Source organism: Rhagoletis pomonella, unplaced genomic scaffold, assembly GCF_013731165.1.
Source record: "Rhagoletis pomonella isolate Grant_MI unplaced genomic scaffold, Rhpom_1.0 Rhpom_scaffold_00001, whole genome shotgun sequence".
Lineage (NCBI taxonomy): Eukaryota > Metazoa > Arthropoda > Insecta > Diptera > Tephritidae > Rhagoletis > Rhagoletis pomonella.
In genome coordinates this window covers 87,985,839-88,006,916 of record NW_023458555.1, presented here as the reverse complement: position 1 = coordinate 88,006,916, position 21,078 = coordinate 87,985,839, and the positions used below count along the sequence as shown (strand labels likewise).

The window sequence follows — 21,078 nt, the reverse complement described above, 5'->3', positions numbered from 1 at the left end:
TACTTCGTTCTTGAGATATATATGATTAAGTGGACCCAATTTTTTTTTTTTTTGCAAAAACGGTAAATTGCAAATATCTCAAAAACGGTACCATAAAATTAAAAATAACCTTGATTTTCGGAATCAGGGGGTGATTTTACATACGAATTTCATAACGGCGTCTCTGGTAAATTTTGGCCGTCGACCAGTGTTTTTATAGCACGTAAAATTCTAAAGTACTGATTTCGTGCAAAAAAAATCTGGCAACCCTAGCTTAGACTTTGTTGCTTTTTCCATTTTCAATCGTGATACGAAGCTCAATAATAATAATAAAAGAATAAAATGACATAACATAACAATAACATTGACAAAAAAATTTTGTTTCATTTATTAGTACATTTTGTTCTTTTATTTAAACCATCATTTCAAAATGTGACTAGAAATTACTTTTTTTTATTTATAACGTATGACACACCTGTCTGAAACAAGGTGCGGGTTGCTAATATTTAAAAAAAAGACAATGATAAAGACTTACTTACAAAAGAAATTTTAAACACAACTGATGCTTGAAAGATAATACAATCTATGTAAATTTCGGAATTTACTCGAGTTTCTGGCATATATTTGATCAAACATTTACAATAATATAAGTAAATACAACATTCTGAAAATAAAATTTAGTACTCAATACGAATTCAAGTACATATGTATGTGACAAGTTATACTTAAAATGCTGTTTCTTTTACAATTATATAGTTTCCAGCTTCACTCGATCTCCTCAAGCAATGTATTTGAACACAATCCTTATTACACTTCGCCGTTCGTGAGTCCAGGGTACTTGGAATTCCTCGAAATGATATTTCATTCACTTTTATAAATTGAAATTTAGGCTCCATTCTGTACCTTTCCCTCGAGTTATTTGACTGGTTGTACATTATTTTTTGCGATATGTGTAGCAAGCAACCCGGTACCTTCGACGCAGGTTTTACTATACCTAAAACAAAAATATTCTTGAAATTTTTCGCATAAATGTAAAAGAATTAAGTAAAACAGTATTGTGTGTTGAAAAAATCGATAATGAAAAGTAGAGCTAAAAACATATATTAGGATTCAGGGTCATTCCATGTAAAAGAAGAAAACGACATAAATTTTATGGGTCTATTACGGATAGCAACGCAACCACGGTTTGGTTGGCAGCTGGGATTGCAACCGGAAAGAAAATTTGTGTTCCGAACGGCAACTGTCGTCAGTTGCTGTAGAGTTATCGACAATCGAAAATTTACAGTTCGGCAACCAGTAAGTGGTTGTAAACAAGCTGTGTTAGTAAAATGAAATTTTTAAAAATTAAGAATTAAAATTAAGTTTTAAATAAAATTAACTTAAAGTCTTCAAAGTTTGGTTGCTATCGATAATCGACCCACTAAAATTACCTAAATATCCCTATTTCAGTAGTAATCTTTTCAAATAACTAAATTTCATAAATCTGTTGAAAAATATTAAAACATGAAAAGCTGTAATCTTGGCCGTGGAAACTTTTACTTCATATATAATTACTTTACACCAGTCACTATGATCTGTCCGACCGACCACAACTAAAAATGTTTTTTAATGTTCTTATAAGTATCATATCAGCCTAATCTAATTTACAACACAAAAACATCTTTCTTGGAAAATAAGTGTTTAGGTGCATCTTTCAGTGCACAAAGATAAAATAGAGTTCTTTTCAATGTCCCACCAGTCAAATTCTTTCATAACAGTTGCATAGAACTGTGAAATCGATTGGTATTTTTAAAAGACTTCACAAAAAAGAGAAGGTTATCAATTCGTCGAAATATTTATTTATGTTGTCGCATATCTTTGGACCCCGTTAACCGATTTCTATAATTCTTTTTTTTTTAAGGAAAGGTGTTACCTCACACGTGGTCCCATACTATTTGGTATAAATCTGATCATTGGATCATGAAGAAATTAACGATAATCTCCAATTTTTATATGAGAATTCAAGTCCATTTTGTTTCTTGCTTAAAAATTACTTGTTTTTAAATTGAGTTTTATACATTAGTTATCGTTCTATGTTAAAAGATATTATTCGCTGTCACATTCTTTCATGACAGTTGCATAGAACTAAGAAATCGTTTGGTATTTTTAAAAGACTTCACAAAAAAGAGAAGGTTATCAATTCGTCGAAATATTTTTTTATTTATTTATGTTGTCGCATATCTTTGGACAACGTTAACCGATTTCTATGATTCTTTTTTTTTGTCAGGAAAGGTGTTATCTCACAGATGGTCCCATACTAATTTGGTATAAATCTGACCATTGGATCATGAAGAAATTAACGATAATCTCCAATTTTTATATGGGAATTCAAGCCGGTTTGTTTCTTACTTAAAAATTACTTGTTTTTAAATTGAGTTTTATACATTAGTTATCGTTCTATGTTAAAAGATATTATTCGCTGTTGACCACGTTTACCTCATAAACTGAACAGAAATGGAGTTCAATAGCTGAACGATAAGGTGCAATGTAAGGGTTTACTTGTTATTTATTTAAAATCTCAAGTAAGGTTTTCTTAATGGTAAAAAGTGAGTCGGAGGTGTCAAAATAGTCGTAATGTTTATTAAAGTCCTGGCATAGGCAACGAAAAGCATTATGCATTTCAAAATTTGTTCTACAAATAGTTAGCTTAATGGGCTTGTAATACCTAGAAGGTCTAGAAAGAATACAAAACGTGATCTGGTTCAGTAGAAAGGGACTATTGACCAACCCGCTCAAGATCTTAATCATGACAAAACCCCGAGCTTTTGTACGGTGGGAGATTTAATGTCGAATCACAAGGCAAATTGTTTAATGCGAATAATAGGAATTGTTTCTGTACCGACTCGAGTCTGTCAGAATGCGTTTGATATCTAGGGTTCCATACGACGGACCCGTATTCTAAGATCGCCCTGACTAGGGAGGTGAAGAGAGCTTTCATGACATAAGGATCTCTGAATTCTTTAGCCCAACGTTTGATGAAAGCCAAGACGCCCTTGGCTCTATTAACACAAGAGTTTTCATGGGACTAGAATTCAAGCGTAGGGCCCATGGTTACTCCTAGATCGATGAAATTAGTTACCTGATCAACACTATGTTCACAAATGCGGTAGCTATTAGAGGTATACGTCGCCGCCGTTTTTTTCCATTTCTCACGCGCCGCCGCCGAGTTACGAAAATATCGGCGGTGGCGGCGTTCGGCGCCTAAGGAATTTTGTACAAAATTTTCATGTTGTATGCACATTGAAATACATCGTTTGAAGGAACTAAATACTACTCGTATAAAGAAACTATATTACGAAATGAAAATTAAATTTTTAAAACGAGTTTTTTTTTGTTTGCATAATTTGTGCCACGGAACATTTCAAAAAAAAGCGTAACTCAGAAGAAACATAGGTAACACGTTTTTGATCGAAAGCGTTTATTACAGTTAAATTAGGGTGGAATAAGGGTAATCTGACGATCTTTTCCGCAGTAGAAAATTAGTTTCAATACTACAACAATACTACTTATTTATATACTACATCCTATAAAAGTTATAACACATCAAAAAATTTAACGCCAATATCTCAGAAAGCAGTTTTAACAGAAGCGCCCTTATTGCATTTAACTCCTCAATTATTGGAGATAAAACACTAGACTACTTGATTTTCCTGTGTGTTTTTTTTTTTGATTTTAAACAGAATTTTAATAAAAAGCAAACACTTTTTTGCTAATGTTTACATTCGTAAATAATTTATTCTGGGGTCCTACAGACGTATACAAGAACTAGGTGGATGTGTGAAAATTGCGTTAGTATTCCTAAGTAGTGGTCAAACCCCAGGAAGATTTTGCTCCCGCGCATCGAAATATTTTCTACACAGAGTTAACATCCCCCTTTTTGGTTAAAATTACTATTATTTTGTATTACATTCTGTTCTCCTTAGAAAAATTTGGCGCATAATATATTAGTGGAAATTTTAACCATTTATAAGCAATTTTTCAAACAGTGGGTCAAAAAGGCCTGTTCGGGTGGGAGTTGATGGGTTAAACTTTTGGAAAAAAGTAGGCCAACCTTATTTTCAATATATAACCCGCAAAAAATCGTAAAAACTCCGTAATTTAACATAACGGTTGAAAAGCTTATTGCAAAAATTTATTGATGGCGACATAAATTACCCCAATAACTTAACCTTTACATTTTTTTATTTCTATTAAATTAAAATAGTACATACGGATTTGTGGAGTACATAGAGATGTATGTATATTAGGGTGCCCATCGAAAATTGTTTTTGTACGTTAGTATTACATATTTTCAAATTGTGGAAATTATCGATGGTCAAAATTTAAAAAATTCTTTGAAATTCAAGCAAAAAAATCTATAAAAATAGATAATAATATTTCTCATAAAAACGAATCAATTTAGGGGGTACGATCTTTAAATTTTCAAAAAAAGCATTTTCGATGGGAAACCTAATGTATATACTATATAGACTTTCTTCTGTTCGCCCTTGCATCAGCAGAAGTCTCTCAACATTTGAATTCAATGAATGAATTAAATAGAATTATAATCTGATGACATGATAAGATCAGAAGCTTCATGGCTCTTTGGAATCTACCTTATGGGCAGTAGCGCCGGCGTTTCCAGACGCGCCGGCGTCGCCGCCATCGCCGATTCTTTTTGAAGTTGGCCACGCCGCCGCCGCAAAGCCTGTCGGCGTAAACCTCTAGTAGCTATATGATTGAAAGGGTCTTCTAGAGAAACACATACATTTACACTTTTTCAAGTTAAGTGACATAGAATTTACTTCCCACCATTTAGACACATTACTAAGGTCTGCCTGTAATTGCTCCCTGTCTCCTGGATCACCAAAGAACTTAAATAAGTTAACGTCGTCTGCGTACATTTAGCAATTAGAATACTTCAAAATATTTGGAAGATCGTTGATGAATAAAAGAAACAGAAGGGGGCCAAGGTGGCTACCTTGAGGTACATCTGACGTCACATGAATTACCCGAGATGAACATTTTTTAAAGATAACACTCTGTTTCCTGCCAATGAAATAAGAAGAAAGCCAGCGCAGCAGGATTGGAGGGAAACCAATTTTAACAAGTTTGTATATTAGAGTTGAATGAGATACTTTATCAAATGCCTTGCTGAAATCAGTGTAAATGACGTCAGTTTGATAGTCACTTTTGAAACCATTGAAAGTTTGATACAGTTGATTTGCCTTTACAAAAGCCGTGTTGTGATACATCGATAACAGGCGTTATGTAATAAGATAGCTCTTCCGTAACGATTTCTTCAAATACACTGAGGAAAAGGATTAGTTTCGACAACTAAAGATATTTAGGGGAAGATTCAGTAATTCAGTCTCATCTCAAGTCACTTAATTTGAGATTAGCAATTAGTGACTATTTTTGTGACTTGAGACTATTTGGCTATTCAGTAGGAGAGAGTCACAAAAAGTTCACCAAAAATGTGTGGTGAAAACAAACACGGACAGTCAACTGATGGCGTTTACGTATGCCTTTTAGTATATTACTACGTTTATACTCATGCAAAAGTCGCTTTAATTCATTTCGCCGCGATTCAAAACATATGTATAAACTGAATTTCAATTCGCTTTGAAAGAGCGAAGTGTTTTGGCTCACACTCCATTTCAAATCGGTAGTTTATTTCTCCAGGCAGTTAGAAAGAGTGTATAAACACCGCTCTCACTCAAAGCGAATTGGAGATCAGCTGTTCCGCTCAAATTCCAAATAATCGCATCAGTATTTAAAAGCTGATTAATAATAAGCGTTCTTTTTCTTTGCCACGATTTTATAATGCCGAATAAAACTAGATTTTTATCACTTTCCATTATGTTAACTTAAAAAATGTCAAATGAAAACAGCTTATTTCGTTTGCTTTTGAAGACGGTTACTTTGATGCCGATATAAAGCCGTAAGTATAAACACTAGAGCGAAATGTGTACGGTGTCAATGCGCTTTCAATTAAGTCGATTATTCTGTGCGTATAAACGTAGTATATGTAATACTTCTATATTGGCAGTAAGCTAACTTCTCAATGTGTAAGCATTCCGAAATCAAAGCGAGACAGTCTAGTACCATTTTTGTCAAAGTATTGTGTACTTGAGTGTGTTGTGTACATGCCCCGCAGCGGGTTCGGAGACAATTGTCGCTTTCGTACTAGTTACATTACTAGTTCCAATTGCATGTTATGCTCCAGGTAATAATAAATCGAGCTATTGGTTACATATTTCACTTTCTAAAGGTTATTGGCCGTTTTAATATAATAGTGCTCCCTTATTACATAAAGCATTTTGTTATTTATCATTTAAATACAAATAATACATTTTGAATACTTATCTATGTTCTGTTTCCCTCGTGTGACCACCTAGCAAATATCGGACTGATAAGTACCAAAATAAAGCAATACATATGCAGATACCCCTTTTTACATAACTACTATTTCTTAAATTATTTTGGGGGCAATTCACGTCAAATGTCCCAGCGCCCTGAGCGGTGCAAAACAAGCTACTTTTCGACTAGCTGCGAAGCAGACAGAAAATAGGAAAACTAATTCGAAAACTATGATTTCTATAGATTTTTATACGGGCTATGCGATGGCACTATGCGTTTTCCAAAATTTTCCCGTTTTCATAGTGAAAATTCTGAACGAAAATTTATTTGTAATTTTTCTGAACTATGGTAATTTTTAATATTGTTTTTATTTATCTCAACCGAAAGATCAAGTCTTTTTACATATAAATCACTAATAAAAACGGACTTTTTTACTTTTCTGAGTTATAAAGGCTTTTAGAGCGCAGCGCGCTAATCTGCTAACCGTGTGAGTCATAATAATATTGTTATAACTTTGCAACTACTTGATGTTTAATTTTGAAACTTTCGCAAAAACTTCCCTACATAGTCATCTACAACACTGTTTTAAAACAAAAAATTTATTTCAAATTTTATAACACAACTTTTGCATTTGAAAACAAACACCCTCTTAATTCTCACAAAAAAGTTATAAACGTGTAGTTTTATTTGTAGTAAGTATTAAGAAGTGGTGTTAAACTTAAATTCTTTGGAATAGTTTGTAGTTTATTGTGTGAAAATTTCAAATCGATCGATACGCAAACGACTGAGATATAGCGCGTTTAAATGACAATTTTGTTAAAATTATCAAGAATCAGTTCAGCCCAATAATAAAATTTCAAACAACGTCACGCTGCAGCTTTCGTCCTTTCGATCACAGGAAAATAAATAGCAAAGACAATAGCAAAGACAAATTTAAATTTGAACAAATCGTCGCCTGGCTTGATTCAAAGCGACCATTTGAAAGCACACTTACATGTTGTGCCTGTAGCTGAGTGCGCAAAGACGCTGGCTACATACAATTTAAAATCTGTACTTTCGTTTTTTTTAATTTTAAAAAAGTATCTGTGAAGTGCACAACGAAAAAAAGTGGTTCGGTTACAGGTTACGTGTTACTACTACAAGTACTAGTGAAAAGTTACGCAGCTGGAGTCAATTGTCACCTCCTAGGACAACTCCATGTTAAATGCGACAGTAGAAAGCATGGCTGGTAGATTTGCAAGGTACCGGTATTCGACTCCCGAAAACTGGTGAACTCACTAGTTCTGTACTAGTATTTCCGCTGCAGGGTGTTTATTTATAAACGTATGTGTTCCTTTTCTTTCGTAGGTGTTTATTGATATATCTGTACTGTAGTGCTTTCGGACGGTCTTACTGCTAATATAGGAGTATTACATATATGAATGAATCAGACTGTGTTCGTGGAAATCATTGCTCCGCTACCGCTGTTCGTATATGGATGAAACACGCGTGTGGTCATATAGCGCTCAGTAAGTAAAGTAAAGAAAAGTGTGTGCTATGATATGCCCAGACTTGTTTGTCTCAGTTCCAGTTTTGCCATCGCCGCGAGTTGTTTCGGTGTGCGCATAGTTATTTAAAAATATAAAGTTTGATGCCAACCGGGGTTTCTCAGAAAAGCAAAGCAGTATACTTACACCCAGAAAAAGGTTTAGTTATAATAACCAAGATTTGGTTATAGTGATCAAGTGGCATAGTTGGATATGGCGAAATAAATATATAGTTCACGAAAGTCTGCAATTTCCTTAAGACTTCTAGTTGGGACAAATGTATATTTGTTAATAATTACAAAACGACTACCTTGATTGGACAATATTGTTAGTTGAATAAAATCATTGTTGAGCAAATATAAACAATGCTTTGGTTGATACAAGTTTTCAATTAATTTTGTGAACTTGCTGTAGACTTGAATCAGCTAACCGTTTATTATTAGGAAAAAAGTTTCAGTTTGACCGGGGTTTTCGCACGACTATTCCTGTTTCATCGTTTCTTTTTAGGAAATTCTTGTCACCATATACATATGTATTATTTTCACTAGTAACTATTTATGTAAATATGTATGTATTTTTGATGCTTAATATATGCAAATAAAAGAAGAAAGTAAACACAACAACCATCGAGTAAATTTTTAGTTGTGTCAAACTGAAACCTTTTTTCCAATAATAAACGGTTAGCTGATTCACGTCTACAGCAAGTTCACAAAATTAATTGAAAACTTGTGTCAACCAAAGCATTGTTTATAATTGCTCAACAATGAAATTATTCAACTAACAATATTGTCCGCTCAAGGTAGTCGTTTTGTAATCATTAACAAATATACATTTGTCCCAACTAGAAGTCTCAAGTAAATTGCAGAGTTTCGTGAACTAGATATTTATTTCGCTATATCCAACTATGTCACTTGGTCACTATAACCAAATCTTGGCAATTATAACTAAACCTTTTTCTGAGTGTACTTTAGGAATGGCACACAGCTTAGAGATTCCTCTATAATTCGCAATATTCGACCTGCTTCCATTTTTATACAGCGGCAGGATATACGACTCCTTCCACAAAGAGGGGACAACTCCTTGCTTTAGAGAAGCATTGAAGATTTTTGTTAATGGCTTATATAGATAATTTGCACTAATTATTAGGACACAGGAGGGAATACCTTCCGGACCGCTTAGAAAAGAATTTTTTTAACTATACAAATGAAGGAGAACATTGTCAGCAGAGATTGAAGGAGTACGAATGTGGTCAATCTGTGGAAGTGGAAAAGGATAGCTAGAAGTTTCTTCATTTGGCTCGACAGAATAGTTCGATTCAAAATAATTTGCAAACATATCAACAATTATATTATCATCACTAGAAATAACATCGACTAATTTCAGTGTTGAGGGAAACCCATTTATTTTACGTTTTGAGTTAACAAAATGATAAAATCGCTTGGGATTAGAAACGATGTTAATGCGAATTTTATTAATGTAACTCCTGTAACATTTTCTGTTTAAGGCATTTTATTTATGATGAAGGAAGGGGTACGCGATGTTATGAGAAGACAGGTCCGATTTTTTATAAAGCTTAAATGATTTAGTTTTTTGATTTTTTAAATGCTTTAGCTCCGAGTTAAATCACAACGAATTACGAGGTCCGGTATTTTCTTTAACAAGAGGAATGAGTTTACTGAATATATTATTCAAGATTTTACTAAAGTATAAGGCACTGTTCTCTACATCCCCATCGTACTCAGGCCAGATTATTTCAGATATAACTATTTTAATCTTGTCGTAGTTAGCGTATTTGAAAGAATATCGCCGACCTTTTGGTTTTATAGTTTCAGGACAATAACATGAATCGTAGGATAATACCAAGTACAACTCAAGTGGAGGGTGATAAGGGCCTATAGGTATAACTAAAGGAACGCCGCGTATTATAGTGTATTTAGCAGTACCATCAATAAACGCTAAATCAAGACAGTTACCTAAGTTGTTGATAACTGAATTAATCTGATATAGACCAAGATCGGAAAGTTCATTAAGAAATTGGTTAAATACATCCCGAGAAGAATTTGGCACCAGAATTCCATCCACCGAATCCCAGGAAACACATGCTAGATTGAAATCACCCAACACCACAATCGAATCGGAGGGCTTGACCATGGCAAATAAAGAGAGCAATAACGAAGACTGTTTAAAGTTAAATAGATAAATTTGCCTCTCGCATATACATAGATACATCCCTATACTTTTATCCACTCCTTTATATGAATGAACAAAAAAAATGTTCGTTGCCTTTTACCGAGAAACTTGGGTAGGGTTTAGTTATTTGAACAATGATTGTCCAAACGAATGACCCGAATCTAAAAACTTTAACATACACGTATAGTCAAAGGATTAAACCAGCACCCGGATTCCAACATTCGCTAATGCTAAAACTCCAACGCCAAAAAGTGCCAAATGAATTTTTGCCATTTTCAGCGATTTTCGCGATTCTATCATGAAAATGCAACTCTAAAAATGGCCATTTTTGGTTCATTTTTTGACAGATTTTTGCGATCAACAAAATGAACCCGGATAAAGTGAGTGAACGGTTTTTGACAGCTCGTACAGCTAAAATGGCGATTCCAGCGTTTTTTCCATCGCTAAAAATACTTCTTTTTCGCTTAAAAGCCTGCAAATTTGACGACGACAAAAATTAGGTGCTAAAAAAGTATATCAACAATAAAAGGTAATATTTAGATTGTTGTTTGTTTAAAATACTCGATTAGATAAAAAAATTTTTAATTCATATTAAAAACTAGCAATTACCCGGCGTGCTTCGCTGCGCCTTAAATGTATTTTTGTGTTCTAACTCTCCCCCTAAGCTCTTATGGCCTCATTTACAAAATATTTTTAAAGAACTTTATGAAGTTAGATTTAAAAAAAATCGATCTATGAAGCATTGTTTATTTATTTTTTGAGTTAATATATTTTCGAAGGTAATTAGAAAATATGTAAAGAACCGACTTTCTCTTGGAAATTTAATTTATAATCTTATAACTGGAGTCTACTATCGCACCCTTTCCTCAAACGTGTGTTAATTCAATATTCAAATAAAGTATATTTATATAATTTGAAAAAATCTCCCTACTATACAAATATGTCTTTAAAAATATTTTGTAAATGAGGCCATAAGAGCTTAGGGGGAGAGTTACAACACAAAAATACATTTAAGGCGCAGCGAAGCACGCCGGGTAATTGCTAGTAAGATTATAAATTAAATTTCCAAGAGAAAGTCGGTGCTTTACATATTTTCTAATTACCTTCGAAAATATATTAACTCAAAAAAAAAATAAACAATGCTTCATAGATCGATTTTTTTAAATCTAACTTCATAAAGTTCTTTAAACATATTTTGTAAATGAGGCCATAAGAGCTTAGGGGGAGAGTTAGAACACAAAAATACATTTAAGGCGCAGCGAAGCACGCCGGGTAATTGCTAGTATACATATACGAAGCATAGACGTGGGCATAGCTGATTACACTCTTCATCTGTACGAAAAACGATCTACCAATGCTCGTCAGTGTAGCCACTTGAAAATATTATTAGGTACCAAAACGCCTAACAAATCAGTTTGCAAACAACCAAACTTTTTTTCCTCATTAAAGCTAGATTTCTTGAATTTACGGGATTTTCAGCACAAATTAACAGCCAAAATAAAAACTACACATATTATTGTTTACAGTATTAGTTAACAATTCATACAAATTTCAATGTTAAACAAAACAAATTTGTGCCTTTAAATAAAAGAATTTACTTATTCCATAAAAATATTTTGCAAAAAATGTAAATATCTTTGAGATTAATTTGATTTATTCAAAATTTTTTTTTTGTGCGTGAAAAAACAAAATCAGACATTTTATGCAGTTCAATCAAAAAATTCCCAAATTCTTTTCAATTTGCATACACTCGCACTTTTTTACCAATACACCCACACATTGCAAATTGCCTATCATCAATTTTTTTTTTCAAGACGATAAGTAATTTCTCGTTCTATTTCAACAGCTGATCGATCATAGCTTTGGGAAGTTAGTTTTTGTTTGCAGAAAATCGTCTGCTTAATAAAATATAGAAAAAACAAAGAAATCGTATACGTGCGAACAAAGTGAAAGCAATGTTTTGAACGTGTAAACATAAATTAGGCGAACAAATTTTAGTGCTCAATTCGGTTGTATTTTCAAAACATTTTTGCCTACCAAAAGGTTCATCAAACCAACCAAGCTACCAAAGGAGAATGAACCTACCAATTTTGGTCCAATTGGACCAAAACGGCAACGCTGATGCTCGTCAATGAGCGAAACAGAAATCGTTTTGTTTGCACTCTTTTTTCTTTGCAAAGTTTGTGTCTTTGGACGAATCATTCGTGAAATGTTTCGTTTGTTTTGAACTCTGTGTATGGACGTACTTGGATACACACATACATATGATTAGTTTGTTGTGTCAACCACATACTGCACATGACTTCGAAGCGATGCTTTGCCTTTCGCTTATAAATGTGTACACACATCCATATGTATGTATTTAGCATGGTCAATCAGTGATCGCTGTTTAGCTCAAATACGTTTATGTGTGTATGTATGTGGTATTGCGCAGTCACGTCGCTCATACACATCTCTTTTGCCTAGGCTTCGAAATTTCAGACTTTGGTATCGATACTGAGTACTCATTCTGGCATCGAGCTCATGGTATCGATACTCTAAAAGTATCAGGGAAAAAGTATCGATACTACTCAGTATCGGACTCATTAAAATACGTTTTTGGGATACTAAAACTATTTTGTTCTTCAATCGTATATCTAGTTATTTCCTAAAATTAAAACAATAGACATTTAAAATATTTGATTTTTATTTCATTGCAGAACTTACTTCCACGTTAGAAGTAATTTAAGCGTTAAATGTACACACATATTTACTTTCACGAATTTTAAATTTCATTAAGAATTTTTGGAAACTTTGTGGGTATGCATTTTTGTAGCCTATTCAATTTTGTATAATATTGTGCAAGTTTTAATTAAAAGTCAACGGTAGTAGGCTACACGGAAAGTTGAATAGGTTACAAAACTGCATACCCTAAAAGTTTCTAAAAATTCTGTATTTTCGTGAACTTTAAAGTAAAGTTTAAAGTAAAGTTGTATGGCCTTATTCATTAAAAATAAAAAAGGTTTATAAACTATAAACTGAAAAATTTATGAAAGTGTCATTTTATTTAAGCTCTTTAAGCCTACTTTATTTTTTATCAATAAGGCCATTAAACTTTAACTTATTTGGTTTATGTTATGTAACAGACCACACGAAATTTCAGTTTATTTTAAGTGATGGACAAAATTGAATGATAGTAATCCATATAAGCAAAGAAAATTGGGTTGCTAATGGAAGACAAAATTTAAAAAGTGTGTTTTTTAAAAAGTATTCGATACTACGAGTACTTTGGAAAGTATCGAGTAAAATCACCAAATAAGGTATCGAGTATTAAAGTACTCATTTTTATACCCTCAGTATCGATACTTACTCAATATCGATAGTATCGTTCGAACCCTACTTTTGCCTTTGTGAGCTCGTGTTTGATCGGCACTGATGTACAGATTTTTCGCGTAGCTATGCGCTGTATTTGGCAATCAAATAGGCTTATGCTTGTACGTCTTTGTAATTTTTTGTAACTTTACACCCAAAAAAAGGGTGCTTATCTTCCAAGAATAAAAAATATAAGTATGCCACTCTGCGTCTTTTTACAAATGCTTCGTTTAAAAAAAAAAATATTAAAATCGGTTTAGTACTTTGAGAAATAAGTCGTTACAAACGTACTCCATATAATCAATATTAGGTTCGTTCGCGTAGCTGTTAATTGTTCATGTTTAACCAAAACTTACAAGTTTTTGCGTTCGCGTACGCTAAAAACTTGCAAAGTAGGGGAAATTGAGAGAGCAAAGTGACATTTCATTTTGAGGGGAAGCTGCTGGTTTCTGTTGGAAAAATTTTTGCCAACAGCAATTTGCCAACAGGAAAACAGCTGATCAAAAACAGCTGGTTGGCATTTACGCAAATCACAAAATTGAATTTGATGGTTTGGACATTAAAAATTACAAAATGCGACTAATTAAACTTGTAAGAAATAAGTAGCTATTTGTTTAATCAATAAACTGTGTCAGTATAACACTTTGTGATAACTTTTCGTACGTTTTAAATTTTACACTTTTGAATGTAAACAAAAATTATATCAGCTGTTCGTCTAACTTGCAAGTTTCTGCAAATTTTCTGTTCGCGTACTATTTGGGATATTTCTCTCTTGTGAGCGAACAGATGACATTTCGCCGGAATTTGGCAGTTGGTTGGTTTCTGCTGGAGATTTTAAACGAACGCACCTTTTATTTAATAGTATAGATGGAAAATGGCAACAGAAGAAGAGTGACAAAGGAGCGAAAAGATTTTCTCGTAAATGAAATCGATTAAGTTCTTTTTTTAAGATTCGTGAATGGCGCCGGGTACAAACACCTTATTTATTTTGCAAAACTCTTCGATTGTACTTTATTAATTTTATTAATAAGTTATATGAATTTAAAATAAATCGGTCAAAATTATTGCAAAGTTCTACTTACTCTTATTTTCACTATTTAGGGGCTGTCCATATATTAACTAAGACCTTTGTGGGGGAGGGCGGGTCTAGAATTTTCTTCTTTCTCATGTGTGTCATCACAGAAAATGAAACAGAGGATATTGTTGAGTGGGTGAATCAAGAAGAAATTTTAGCGGACTGTGAAAATGAAATACCTTTGAGTGAAAAAGAAGTACGAGATATCCCTGTGGCTACTCCTCTTTCAGATTGGCTGGCTGGACCATGGACCTAGGGTAGCCAGATATTATAGTGACATAATCAGTACAGTTGGGATCAAAAATCAGTACAAAGCCATAAAAATCAGCTCATTTTAAGCTTATTTTTATAGCCAAGCGCACATGTACGCAAGGGTATTATAACTTAGTTCACATACCGATTGTTTGTAACAGGCAAAACGAATCGAGATAGATATAGATAAATGTATACATAAATTCTTAGAATGAATAGAGAAGTCGATTAAGCCATGTCTGTCTATCCGTCCGTCTGTCCGTCTGTCCGTCCGTCCGTGTACACGATAACTCGAGCAAAAATTGAGATATCTCAACGAAATTCGGTATGTAGGTTTCCATTAATCCAAGGTAGGTTGGTATTGAAAATGGGCGAAATCGGACTGTAACCACGCCCACTTCCCATATAACGGTAATTTTCAGAAATGCGAAAACTGCGATATTTTAGTAACTATTAAAGATTATTCACTCAAAATTGATATTTACAATAAATTTTTGACGTAAAATAAGAATATATAAATTTTTGAAAATGGGCCTAGCCACGCCCACTTATGGTTACATGTGCATATCTTGCTAACCGCTGCACCAATTTCTTTCAAACTTGTAGTTGACCTTGTAGTCGACCTTGATACAGTATACCAAATGGCCGAAAATTTTTAAAATCGGACAATAACCACGCCCACATCCCATATAACGGTAATTTAGAGAAAAACAAAATCTTTGATAAATCGTAAATATTAAAGCTAATTTATTCAAAATTGATGCTTGCAACAATTCTTTACCAAGAAATACGTTTATGATAAAATTTTGGAAAATGGGCGTGGCACCGCCCACTTATGATCTCGATAGCCGTTCTACCAAACTCGGTATGGTTATTGTGCTTGCCAAATCAAAGCAAAACGTTGAAAATTATCGAAATCGGAATAAAATTACTTCCGCTTTTCATATAACTTGAAACTTCAATATTTCGAAATTTAAGCACGCTAATTTTCTCAAAGTTGATACACCCCGGCTTACCATGTAGCGGTAGCTTTCGGAAAGGTGAAAAACATATATTTAATACTAGCGCCGGGTATTTAATGTTCGGCTGCGCCCGAACATAGACCTTCTTACTTGTTTATTATTAACAATATAACAACCAAATAATAGCCCATTAATTTAACAAAAAATAATGAATAGACTTTGAAATACATTTAGTATTATCAATATAAAAATTCACTACTTTAAAATAAATCAAAGGTATTACGTATGTATGTACAGCTGTGCTCACGAAAATAGTAGTAAAATGTATTGACAGGTTTTGAAATTTTTTTCTTTCCTTGCTTAATTTAATTTTTTTTATAAAAATATAGTTAATTCTATAACAAAAGACAAGTGAGTTGAAGTCTCAAAATTGAGAAAATTAAGTAGAAGACGAGCTCGAGTCAGAATCTGTTTTCATATTTTAAGCTAGAAATTTAAAACATATTTAGCTGGTGTGCTTATAAAATACAACATTCAGTTTGCACCTTTTCCAAATTTTTAGAACTTACATTGCACTGTAGGAGTAGTCGTCTTAAGTTTGACATACTGACAGCCGATTTCTCAGTGGATGTTTAATTATAATCAAAACATTATCTCTTATTGTCATCGTCTCAGTGCACTTAATATATGATTAACTCACCACCACCTTTCATAAGATTTAGTAATGGCGAAACCAGCTTTTCCTTTAAATCCTGTAAAGCCCGCAAATCGTGAAGTTGGGTTGGGTTGAATCCAAACAGGTTGTTATTTTGCGAAATCCTAGGAAACGAAACAATTGCAAGCTGACACCTTTTTAATAATGGTTTCAATCTGCTCACACGTATGAGTTTTCAAAAACCATTGTTTTGAACATGTAAACCTGAAGCAAATGTCAATTACACCAATTTACAAAAGTATTTATTAAATGTAAAAATCAGTACAAAATCAGTACAAACTCAAAAAATCAGTAGATTTTGCGTACTGATTTCGGGCTCTTAAAAATCAGTACAATGGAAAAAAATCAGCACGTGTGCTGATTAAATCAGCGCACCTGGTCACCCTACGAGGACCAAAGAAACCGACAACAAAGAATGACTAGTATAACTATGTATCCTATATTTGTTTGATGGAAATATATTGTATTTTCTAATGTTTAATTGAAAAAATATGTCTAGGGGATTTTTAACCTTTCGTAAGATCTGCGGCGGGGAGAGGGGGATCAATTAAATCTTACAATTTATAACGTGAGCGGAGGGGGAGGGGGGTTCGAAACAGGCGAAAACTCCCTTACGTAATATATGGACAGCCCCTTATCTATACTAACTATATAAAGAGAAGTCCCTTATTTTTTGTAACAGGTTATCTCGCAAACGGCTGGACCGATTTTCATGAAATTTTGTGTATAAATAGCTTTCGGTAACCACCATGTTTTAGGCTAAAAAAATTTACTTTTTTCGGGTAGGTGGACGATGGACCGGTCTATTCGAAAAAATCGTATTATGGTCCGATTTCCTTAAAATTTGGTACGTAAGTAGCTTTTTAGCATATATGATCCATTTTTTCCGAGAAGTGGACCAGGGACCGATCTATTCAACAAAATCATATATACGATCCGATTTGCTTAAAATTCGGTACGCAGGTAGCTTTTTGGCATATATTAGCATATATGATCCATTTTTTCCGAGAAGTGGACCAGGGACCGATCTGTTCGAAAAAATCGTATTTACGGTCCGATTTGCTTAAAATTCGGTATGCACGTAGCCTTTTAGCTTTTATGATCCATGTTGTCCGAGAAGTGGACCAGGGACCGATCTATTCGAAGAAATCGTATTTATGGTCCGATTTGCTTAAAATTCGGTACGTAGGTAGCTTTTTGCCTGGATAAGCTTATAGAATCCTGTTTTCCAATTTTCATGCAATTTAGAATATAAATAGCTTTGAGCAACGACCATATCAAGGGGCAAATTCGTCACTAGGCAAGATTTTTTTGCGCCAATCAGAAACAGCGGATACTGTCAAAATATAAATATAATATATAATATATCTCAACTAATATATATTTTGAAAGCCGTTTTTTTAGTTTTCGTAAGGCTCGAGAGCGGTTGAACCGTTTTTTTTAAACTGCCACCTGCCGCACGTGTCCCAAAGATGGTTTTAGGCTAAAAAAAAATCTATATGTAAAGGGGGCGTGGCACTTCCCATACAAACCGAATTTCTCATGGTACATATCTCTGAAAGTGTGCATGGTAAAGTTCTGGAACTTGGTATGGAGATATACGAAATCAATCGCATAACCTTGGAGAAAAATTTAAGCTATTGTAAAAAGGGGTGTGGCATCTCCCATACAAACTGAATTTTTCATACCGCATATCTCTGGAAATTTTTTGGTGGAGTTCTGGAACTTTGTATGGAGATGAACGAAATAAATTGCATACTCTTGGAGAAAAATTCGAACTATTGGAAAAGGGGGCGTGGCATCTTCAATACAAACCAAATTTTTCATATTGCATATCTCTGGAAGTGTTCATGGTATAGTTCTGGAACTTGGTACGGAGATATACGCAATCAACTCTTGAGGAAAAATTGGAACTATTGGAAAAGGGGGCGTGGCATCTTCCATACAAACCGAATTTTTCATACTGCCTATCTTTGGAAGTGTTCATGGTAGAGTTCGGGAACTTGGTATGGAGATATACGAAATCAATCGCATACTCATGAAGAAAGAGGGCAGCTGGTGGAAAGGGGGGCGTGGCACCTCCCATATAAATCGAATTTTTATACTGCATATCTCTGAAAGTATCATGGTACAGTACAGGAACATCGTATGGAGATATGTATGTAGTTGAAATCAAGCCCATACTCATGGAGAAAATTTGGCTATTTGAAAAAGGGGTGTGAGGCCTGCAAACGTACCGACCTTTAGCTATCTTTGAATGTATTTTTTAATTCTTCTGTAGGTGTGTTTGTGAGTGAAATCCTCCTAAATGGTTGTACGGATTTTAACGAAGAGGAAAAAATTTATTTCGATTTGCGAATAACCGTGCTATGAAATGCCGCACAACTGGAGAATTTCAAGAACTTCTTTACGGATATAACACTTTCCTTAGGTTATTTAAAGCGGCAAATGACCACCAAACCATAATCTTAGCAGACGAATGTGCCAATTGAAATCGTAAACGTGAATTGTTAGTGAAAATGTTGGACCAAAAAGTTTCAATAAAATATATAAAAATTTTGGACGGGACGAAGTTCGCCGGGTCTGCTAGTCACTATTAAAATCAAAGCAAACTTTGACAGCTGCCGGTGCTGCACAGCGCCCTGGCGGCCGGATGAAGTACTAAAATTTAAGCAAAGCAATTTTTAGTGACAGGGTGGACAGAATTGCGATCTTCGGAGATCGCCAAAAATTTTAGCTTAAGCGTTTTAGCAGAGTTTAGCATTTTAGCGATAGCAAAAGTTGGAATCCGCGTGCAGGGATTCGGAGCAAAGGATTTTTTTTCATAGCTCCGCTACTTCAAAAAAAGGAGGAGGTTATCAAAATTAACGAAACAAAACTCAATCGTTAACGTTGAAAGGAAATAAATCATCAATCGTTCACATCGAAATAAAATAAATCAACGAAAAGTTGTTGTTGTATACCATTGCCAGCTCACTATTAACACCTAGCACCTAAATGCATGCTACAGCTTCAGCATTAACGATTGAATTTCTTTTCTTTTAAAACCAAAATAGAATTATTTTGATAATTACCTAAACGATAAAAAAACTGAATCGTTTCAACATAAACGATTGCTGTTTTTGGTAAACGCTAAAATTAACGTTGCAATGCATCCTTGCATGAGGCTATTGTCTGAAAATTTTAAAATGCACTTAGTGGTATTGTGCTACTATGATAGCACGGCCCAGTAATCACAGTCAACTTATGTACAGTAGATTGCATCACTCCCCATAAAAAAAAAAATCCAATGGAATTATAATATCTATTATATTTTAAGACTTCCACCCAAATACATCGCAAAAATTTTAAGATTTACATGAGCTGGACCGATTTGAAAATACCTCCAAAAATTTGTGTTTTGTACCTTGAATTACCTCAGATCAGAGCTGTGTAATGATTGAATCAATTGAGTGTGCATTCTCATTTTTTTCGTTTCAAAAATGTGATTGTTTGATTTAAAAAATTTAACAACCACTCTTGAGATTGGTTACAAATTGTAAACACAAAATATGAAGTGTGTTATGGAATGGTTGACACCCATTCACATAGAGAATGTGAATGCAAAAAAAAAAACTCAATCATGTATGATTGGACGTTTATGGGAATGCAATCTGTCATTATCATTCAGTACTAATACTATTTGTTGTATCAGGGTTGAAATTTTTGTACTCAAAATGTGAAACCAGAAGATTGCCATCTCCCTTAAAATAAGTAAACAAATAAATATTTGGTGCTAAAATATATTTCTAAGTGTTTGGCCGAACTTCTGCTCAAACTTGATTTTATAAGAAGAGTTTTCAAGGCAGAAATATACTCGAAGGTTTGCCATTGCGTGCCGAAGAACGACTGCTATTTTGGGTTATGATCTGACCAGGTATTTAACCATGGTCCTATGGAGTGGAAGTACGCACATGTAATCACTCTGCTACGGCGGCCGCCGTAAGTACATGCTATACATATCGTCGTTTCAAAGTATAAAACCGCGTATCAAGAAAATGCAAAACCTCGTAATTGCATAAATTATTTTCTAGAGAGTAAAGTCACCCATATTTCAAAATGGTTATCTTTTTTATAAAGCAAACGTATTTCTGGCTAGTATATTTCAGGACGAATGAATAAGAATTGAGCCAGGAGATTAGATTATTTATTCTTAAAATGCATGAAAACTATAGTATGCTTGCAAACAATTAATAAAATTTTGTGATAAACAGTTTTACAAATGTATTTGCACTTCAAATTTGTATTTTAATAAAGTATTAATTAAATAAATTATTATTGTAAATTATTATTTTAATAAATAGATATAAAGATATTTATACTTGGCAACTCTTGGACTTTTCTTCATTTGTAACAAATGACAGATGTAGACAAAATAAAAAAATAATTGTATTTTTACAAATTTAAAGCAAACGGGCGTTCTTTACAAAAAAATGTAGTTAGGGATCGAATTGCGCATATTTTTTTTTTACAATATCAAGTGCCCACAAGAAGTGTTAAACCACTAAATAGCTTAAAAAACGCTTTCAAAAATTCGAAACGAGAGTGAAGTGCAGTGTTCAATTGTGATCGAAATTGCAGGCAAAATTTGTGCGTGTGTAATTAATG

General features: G+C 33.7%; 1 protein-coding gene across 1 annotated transcript in view; it reads right to left on the bottom strand.

Moving 5' to 3' along the window:
• Positions 1 to 527: 527 nt before the first annotated feature.
• LOC118733926 (inositol polyphosphate-5-phosphatase A) overlaps positions 528 to 21,078 on the bottom strand; it is a gene marked incomplete in the record, with an annotated part of 462,263 nt that continues 441,712 nt past the window's right edge. The window contains 1 exon segment of the mRNA XM_036463567.1: positions 528 to 973. Coding sequence (XP_036319460.1) covers positions 705 to 973 — 269 coding nt within the window.